Raw genomic sequence first — 8,522 nt, forward strand, 5'->3', positions numbered from 1 at the left:
AAAAGATTTTATTTATTTATTCACGAGAGACACAGGCAGAGGGAGAAGCAGGCTCCATGCAGGGAGCCCGATGTGGGACTCGATCTCGGGACTCCAGGATCACGCCCTGAGCCTATGGCAGGCACTAAACCACTGAGCCACCCAGGGATCCTTCTTTCTTGAAAACTATTGATGGAGCAAATTCTTACTTGGGAGCCAGCATACTCCATCTCTAAAAAGACCAAATTGGCTCCCGAGCTTCTCCCAGGGTGGCCGTGCGGGAGGAGGCTGTGATGGCTGATGAGATCGCCAAGGCTCAGGCTGCCCAGCCTGGAGGTGACACAATTTTCGGAAAGATCATCCACAAGGAAATCCCAGCCAAAATTATTTTTGAGGATGACCAATGTCTTGCTTTCCATGACAGTTCTCCTCAAGCACCAACTCATTTTCTGGTGATACCCAAGAAACATATATCCCAGATTTCTGTAGCAGAAGATGATGATGAAAGTCTTCTTGGACATTTAATGATTGTTGGCAAGAAATGTGCTGCTGATCTGGGCCTGAAGAAAGGTTATCGAATGGTGGTGAATGTGGGTTCAGATGGGGGACAGTCTGTCCATCATGTTCATCTCCATGTTCTTGGAGGCCAGCAGATGAATTGACCTCCTGGTTAAACACGTTTTAGGGATAGTTTTCCTTTCTCTAGGCAATGGTCAATATTTCTAAGTTCCAGTATGTTAAACAGTATACTTACTTTTGCCTGTGTATGGATAGATTGAAGAAATAATTTTTAAAACCCATACATAATAAAAGACAATGTTGCATGGTTAAAAAAAGAAAGACCAATTGTTGGAAAAATCTCTCCTTTGACTGAGCTAGAAACCTAACTGACCTCGCTGTGATTCAGGTAAATTGATTCAGTATCCATTTAGAATCCAGCAGACCTAGGTTCAAATCCCTGTTTTTTGTTTCTTGGCCTCCAAGGGGTACTTAAAGACTCTCCCCCATTTCTTATAGATATATATTTTTAAGATTTTATTTATTTATTCATGAGAGACACACAGAAAGAGGCAGAGACATAGGCAGAGGGAGAAGCAGGGTCCTCACAGGGAGCTAATTGTAAAAAGCCTGCCTTTGTCTAGGCTTGTCTTCCATGCATAAATGTCCTCTGGAGAACTCATTGCCTGAGAATGGGGGTGAAATATGGCATGTGGGTAGAGGTGGAGGTAGGATATAGGGATCCTGGCTCCCTACTTATCAATCACTGCTAACCTCTCTAAATACAGTTTGCTTATCTGTAATACAGAGAGAACAATTCTACTTAACAGAGTTGTAAGAATTAGAAACAGTATGTTAAGTGCTAGACACTGAACAAATGACAATTATCAGGACTTTTCGGCTTCTTCTAGGAGCCAAATGGCAGCCAATAAACAGTCACTGAACAAATGTAAATGAGCTTTAAAAATGTTTTTGGGCAGTATAGTAGTATAGTGACTACAAAAGGATCACAAACTAGCAGCTAGTAGGATGAACATGCCATCCAGATATATTTTATTTGATACAGGACTATTTTAAAGTTGATTTTCATGCATTTTAAAAATCAGTTGTTTGTTTGCAAAATTATGGACTACCAGCTTCCCTTGTGTATCTGTTAGAATGTTTTTTCTGCTCCAAGGAAAAGACACCTCAACTCCAACAGCCTTAAAATAAGGCATTTTAACAGACTTTATGACCTTATACAATCAGAAATGCAGATTTCTCCGGGGTTGATTGCATCAGTGCCTAGCTATGTCATTAAACTTCCAGGCTCTTTCTCTCTCTCCTTGGTCATCTTAGTGCTAGCTTGCTTCATCTTAGACTCTCAGCAAATAACAATGCATTACAACGAGACAGAAGAAGACAAGACTGTTCTTTCTGTGCCTCTTTTTGAGGAGCAAAGACCCTCTCCCAGAAACTTCCTCAGAGATTTCTCCTCACATTTAGTTTGTCATTATTGGGTCACTTGCCCATTCCTGAACCATTCAATGGCAGAAAGTATAGACTTACTATGATTAGCTTGGATTGATTATCTGGAGTGTAATGTGTGCTTAGGAAGAGACTGACCCATATACATAGTACCCTTGAAAAATGAAAAGATCTGGCAATACGGCAACCCAAATACCCACATGGCAACACATGTCTGTTTCCATCCATAGACCTAGGAAACAGTCTTCAGTTCATCATGGCCACCACCTGCCTGGACTTTGTATCTTTCTTTTTTTTTTTTTTTTAAGATTTTATTTGTTTATTCATAGAGTCAGAGACAGAGAGAGAGGCAGAGACACAGACAGAGGGAGAGGCAGGCATCATACAGAGATGCCCAATGTGGGACTCGATCCAGGGTCTCCAGGATCATGCCCTGGGCCGCAGGCGGCGCCAAACCGCTGCGCCACCGGGGCTGCCCCCTGCCTGGACTTTGTAAGCATGTAAGTTTATTACATTTTGTTTATATTTTTTTACCTGGCAGGAATTTCATGCCAAATTATGATGCTTCGTGGGCATTTCAGCTTACAGATTCTGGTGACTAATGAATGGGTTATTTTTCAGTTTCTCTAGCAAGGTAACAAATATTTTGTCCTACAATTTAGCAGCTTAAAAACAACAAGCATTTATTATCTCACAGTTCCTGAAAATCAGGAATCTGAGGCTGGGTAAACTGGGTGTTTCCGAGACACCTTCACAAGGTCTCTTGTGAAGCTGCAGTCAAGTTTCTTTGCGGTTGGGACGGGACGATGGTTGTCTGAGTGGCTGACTGTGCTAGAGGATCTGCTTCCTAGCTCACTCGTGGAGCTGCTGGCTGAAGGCCTCAAGTTCCTCACCATAGGAACTTCTCCACAGAGCCACGCACAAGATGACCTTGGCTTCCCCGTGCCAGTGATCCAAAAGAGCAAGAAAATGACCAAGACAGAAGCTGCAAAGATTTTTATAATCTAGTCTCAGAAGTGACACATATTCTATCACTCACATAGTAAACTGCCCCTGGTGCAGTGGAGGAGGGGACTACACAAGAGTGTGGATTCCAGGAATTGGGGGGTCATTGGGGGACCAATGGCTAACTACCATAGTTCTGCAAATTTGCTATATAACAGAAAATTTAAACAGATACTGTTGGGAATCCCTAGGTGGCTCAGTGGTTTGATGCCTGCCTTTGGCCCAGGGTGTGATCCTGGAGTCCCCGAATCGAGTCCCACATCGGGCTCCCTGCATGGAGCCTGCTTCTCTCTCTGCCTGTGTCTCTGCCTCTCTCTCTGTGTCTCTCATGAATAAATAAATAAAAATATTTAAAATACAAATAAACATACTGTATCTGTAGTGTGCCTCTATGAATTGCCTAAATACTAAATATCTTATGGAGTGGGTTGCCAATTAAACAATCGTTTTACATAAACCACAGAGTCATCTCTAAACATATGTCTGAATTTCCCAACAATTGCATCTCCCACTCTACTTTCTGAACAGACTCATCCTTATGCTTCATCTGGCTGAAAGAAAATAAAAGGTTTTATCAATGATTTCAGATATCCAGACTCCTAGTAAAAGACTCCCAAGTGTATCAGCTACCTGGTAAGACTCAATGTGTCAACCAGTCTGGCATTATTAACATTTTAATAGGACAAAAGAATGTGTGGAATGGACAAAGGAATTACGAGATTTCTGACATTCCCTTAACTGAGTCTAGGGGAGCAGTGATTTAGATAAGGAAGGTGCCTCTTAAAATCGTGTCACTTGTAAGGTTGTCCATATTAGAATACTGCTAATTAGAATACATACAAAGAAGCATAAAGTAAAACAAAAATAGCCGTGGTTTAATTTGATGAAAAGACTACAATCGTTTTCAGTTAAATTGTATTCATTATCTAAAACAAAAAAATCCCAACATTTTATAATGCAACAATGTTTTTTCTTCTTCAAGAAATTAAGTTACACATATTTCTGTTGCTTTCTACACAACATTCATATGAACAAAACCCCCAAAGCACCAAAAGGCCTGCATTTATTCATAATACTGCTATAACAACTAGAAACAAAATTTGTTGGTAGAGCTGAAATCAGAAAGAATTTCTTTTTTTCTCTCCTTTCATAAAATAGTTATATTGTGAAGGACATATGCCCTCATTTTGGTACTGAAAGTTAGATACAGTTTTGAAACAGAGACTCATTGGCAGTATTTATAGCTAAGTTATGTAATAAAACAAACTCAGGGCATTAAAAATATGACGTTACTGGTTACTCTCGAATTGCCTTTATTTTTAGAAAGCTTAGAAACCTTTACCCAGTGTAAAAAGGCTCTATGTATGACTCAATATTCTTTGCTTATCAAATGGTCATGAGAAAGATGAACTTGGCCCATCGGTCAACAAGGAAAACAAGATTTGGCATATTGCATCACTTATATTGGTGCTCACAGCTGAGTCTAAAGCAAACACAACTTAATGGAAGATGTTGGGTTTCTAATCTAAGAATTTAAAATAAGAAATATTAACTAGGAAGGTTTTGTTCTGTTAAAGAATGGCTGTTAATGCAGTGCATATGTCTTGTGGAAAGACTGTCTTCAGAAATATTTTAAGTAAATTATTTCAAAGAATCAAAAATAACTTTGAATGACATTAACCTTTGGAACTTACCTAGCTCAACAGGGCATATAATGATTACAGCAGAAGGAAGAAACCTGTAAGAAATGGACCTTTTGAAGTGAAGAGTTTAAACTGTTTAAACACTGAAAAACAACAACGAAAAAAAACCCTTAACAATAACATTATTCAAATTCATCTCATCAGTTTGCTATCAATTTGACCATTTGGGCAAGATATATGACCTTTTTTTTATTTTTTATTTTTTATTTATTTATTATTATTTTTTAAGATTTTATTTATTTATTCATGAGAGACACAGAGAGAGAGGCAGAGACACAGGCAGAGGGAGAAGCAGGCTCCATGCGGGGGGGGGGGGGGGGGGGGGGGCCGATATGGAACTTGATCCCAGGACTCCAGGATCACACCCTGAGCCAAAGGCAGGCGCTAAACCCCTGAGCCACCCAGGGATCCCCAATATATAACCTCTCTAAGCATCCTTAAATTGTTATGAGAATTAAGTGGGATAATTTTTGTAAAACACTTACTTGGGACCTTGGCTTTGTTTGTTTGTATGAGGGAAAAATCAAAAGAATATTAATTAAAGAGAAACTGAACAGGGTTTAATTCATTAATTGCTATTACTGAAAATAATAAATGGCTTTGAAAACTGCTGGTCATTAACAGAAACATTTTCGAAGAAATTATGTATTTATAATATCATATTATGCAATGTAATTATTAAGGGTAGAGCTGTTCAAACTCCAACTCTGCTTCTTGCTACTCAAGTGACATCAAGCAAATTGCTTACTTGTAACTTTTAGCTCAGCTTACTCATCTATAAAATGAGGATAGTTCTAATACCTATCTCAGAGATGATTGATGATTAAATAAAAACATGATAACAGCATGGTACCTGGCATATAGTCAGTTCTAGATAGATGATGTCTACTAATACTATTATTAAAAAACACACACACTCTCTCTCTCTGTCTCTCTCTGTGTCTCTCATGAATAAATAAATAAAATCTTAAAAAAAAAAAAAAAAAGGGACGCCTGGGTGGCTCAGCGTTTTAGCACCTGCCTTCAGCCCAGGTCGTGATCCTGGAGTCCTGGGATCGAGTCCCACATCGGGCTCCCTGCATGGAGCCTGCTTCTCCCTCTGCCTGGGTCTCTGCCTCTTTCTCTCTCTCTCTCGCTCTCTGTCTCTCTCATGAATAAATAAATAAAATCTTAAAAAAAAAACAAGTATAGAATAAGACATCTAAAGTTCTGGTGAGAGAAGATGAAAAGAATATTGGCTTTTCTTTACTGCTTTTAATTGAATATGGCACACACTGGGTCACAAGGCTGTCTTTTGAGAAAAGGAGAAGAGATGTAAGTTCTTGATGTGGTTTATGAAACTACAGGTTCAGTAACAAGCTTGGCCTGCCTAGGAGCTAAGTTCACTGCTCCCAACTCATTGATGCTTAAAAGTGAGCATACGATCCTCTGCCAACAGAACATACTGATCCGTTAACATAAATGTTACCTGAAAGAGCTTCTATATACCTGTGCTTTCTTTTAAAGAAAGGGAAAGCAAAGACTCCTTGTTTCTAAACATTTTAAGGTGCTCACCCTAGGCTTTTGCATGAATTCCTGAGTATTAAAAGGCCAAAGGAATGAGAAGAAATTCCATTTGCTCAGCCCTGGATGGATAATGCTTCCAAAGCTTCCTTGCAGGCTATTGTCAGCTGTAAACGATTTTATTCCCCCTCCTTTCCCCAGGCCCCCTCCATCACACTCTCTGAAAAGTCATCTATATCTTTGGCAGATTTCTAATAGTTAACTTTTCCATTAGAAAAAGGGAGTATTACAAGTAATGTGACTATTGATAAGCAGAATTTACTAAATTTTTCTTAACATTAGTAATTAAAATTATTCTTTGTATTGTCACTGTTCCATCTAAATAAGGGATACTATATTGTCTGATGGACAGCACACAGATTGATGACCAATGGCCATTATGTTAAATTCTACTTAGCCATCTGATAGCTCAGATCTTTGCTACCTTCTCTGAGTTGCATCCATGAGTGACAAAGCCACCTCAGAGTGATACAGGGCAGAGAAGTGAAAACTGCTATGTTGACTACTTCATTAGCACTCTACAAATGAGATGTTTTATGCCCCATTTTCCCCCTTTGTATTAGCTCAATGTTTGTTCAATATTTTTAGAGGGGGCAGCCCGGGTGGCTCAGTGGTTTAGTGCCACCTTCAGCCCAGGGCATGATTCAGGAGACCCGGGATCGAGTCCCACGTCGGGCTCCCTGTGTGGAGCCTGCTTCTCCCTCTGCCTGTGTTTCTGCCTCCCTCTCTCTGTGTGTGTGTCTCTCATGAGTAAATAAATAAAATCTTTATATATATATATATATATTTTATAGAGGGCTAATGGTTTTTTTCACTACTAAAGCACGTGTTGAGAAAGTTTCATAATCCAGACTGAGGTAGAACTGTTAAGGAAAAGTTGTAGCCCCTTGAGAAACATGCTAGCCTTAAAAAAAAAAAAAATCTCACCCAATGTTTTTGGAGTCCTGATGTCTAGGAAATAATGTGTACTTAATTAAAATCTTAGCTTCTTTGGGAAAGAAGTGAACTTTGTCTTTTAAATTGGTAGACAAAGGAATTCAGACCAAATTAAAATGTTGCAAAGCCTTTGAAACACAAAACAAACAAAATATTACCACTATTATGCATTGGTGCTTTTTTGGTTTCCAACACAGGAATTTGACATTTTTTTAGCTTTATTAAAAATATATTAGGGATGCCTACATGACTCAGTTGATTAAGTGTCTGCCTTCAGCTCAGATCGTGATCCTAGGCTTCTGTCCTGGGATGGAGCACATCACTGTTGGGCTCCCCGCTCAGCGGGGAATCTGTTTCTCCCTCTCTCTCTGCCCCAATCCTGCTCAAGTGCCAGCATGCACACTCAAGCTCTCTTGCTTTCTCTCAAATAAATAAATAAAATCTTTTTTAAAAATGAATAAAAATAGGGCAGCCCGGGTGGCTCAGCGGCTTGGCGCTGCCTTCAGACCAGGGTGTGGTCCTGGAGACCCAGGATTGAGTCCCACGTTGGGCTCTCTGCATGGAGCCTGCTTCTCCCTCTGCCTGTGTCTCTGCCTCTCTCTCTCTCTCTCGTGAGTAGATTGATAAAATCTTTTAAAAATTAAAAATAAAAATGAATAAAAATATAAAACACTTAGGCCATTGAATTTCATGTTAGGTAGCATTTTTGTTTTTTCTTTTAATGGAGAAATCAGTGGTCATCATCTCCATTTTCCTCTGGATTTCAAGTACCAATTGTGGTAACTACAACACTATACTTTGGGTTGACCCCTGGGCTGCCTTACCTACTGGCAACGGTAGCAGTGAGAGTTTTGCCTTAGTTCTGGGCACAAATTTCTAAACCAAAGCTTGAGGACATTGGGTATTACCTGGGCTTTAGCTCTATTTTCTGTTTTCCCTATTATAAGGGCTTTATATGAGACGCCTGGGTGGCTCAGTGGTTGAGCGTCTGCCTTCAGCTCAGGGCATGATCCTGGAGTCTCAGGTTTGAGTCCCACATCAGGCTTCTTGCAGGGAGCCTGCTTCTCCCTCTGGCTGTGTCTCTGCCTCTCTCTCTCTCTCTCTCTCTCTGTCATGAATAGATAAAATCTTTTAAAAAATAAAATAACAGCTTTATACCCTAGTCACCCTCTTTTCTCCATATCAACATAGAACAATGCTAGTGTAAGGGACTCAGGCCTTTTCTGAATCTTCTCCAGGTCACAGGTGTTCTCTACTTTAAACCTTCCCTTTAAATTCTCTTTGCAATTAAGGGGCACCCAAGTAGCTCACTCAGTTAAGTGTCCAACTCTTGATTTCAGCTCAGGTCATATTCTCAGGGTCCTGGGATTG

At 39.9% G+C, this 8,522-nt stretch overlaps 1 protein-coding gene across 1 annotated transcript; it reads left to right on the plus strand.

The window, feature by feature from the left end:
• The first annotated feature begins 257 nt into the window (after window positions 1–257).
• LOC112671757 (adenosine 5'-monophosphoramidase HINT1-like) lies at window positions 258–819 on the plus strand. The gene has a single exon (XM_035709743.2). It carries the CDS (start codon window positions 273–275, stop codon window positions 639–641), a length of 369 nt encoding a protein of 122 aa, XP_035565636.1. The 5' UTR covers window positions 258–272; the 3' UTR covers window positions 642–819.
• Window positions 820–8,522: the final 7,703 nt, after the last annotated feature.

Source organism: Canis lupus, chromosome 32 (assembly GCF_003254725.2).
Source record: "Canis lupus dingo isolate Sandy chromosome 32, ASM325472v2, whole genome shotgun sequence".
Lineage (NCBI taxonomy): Eukaryota > Metazoa > Chordata > Mammalia > Carnivora > Canidae > Canis > Canis lupus.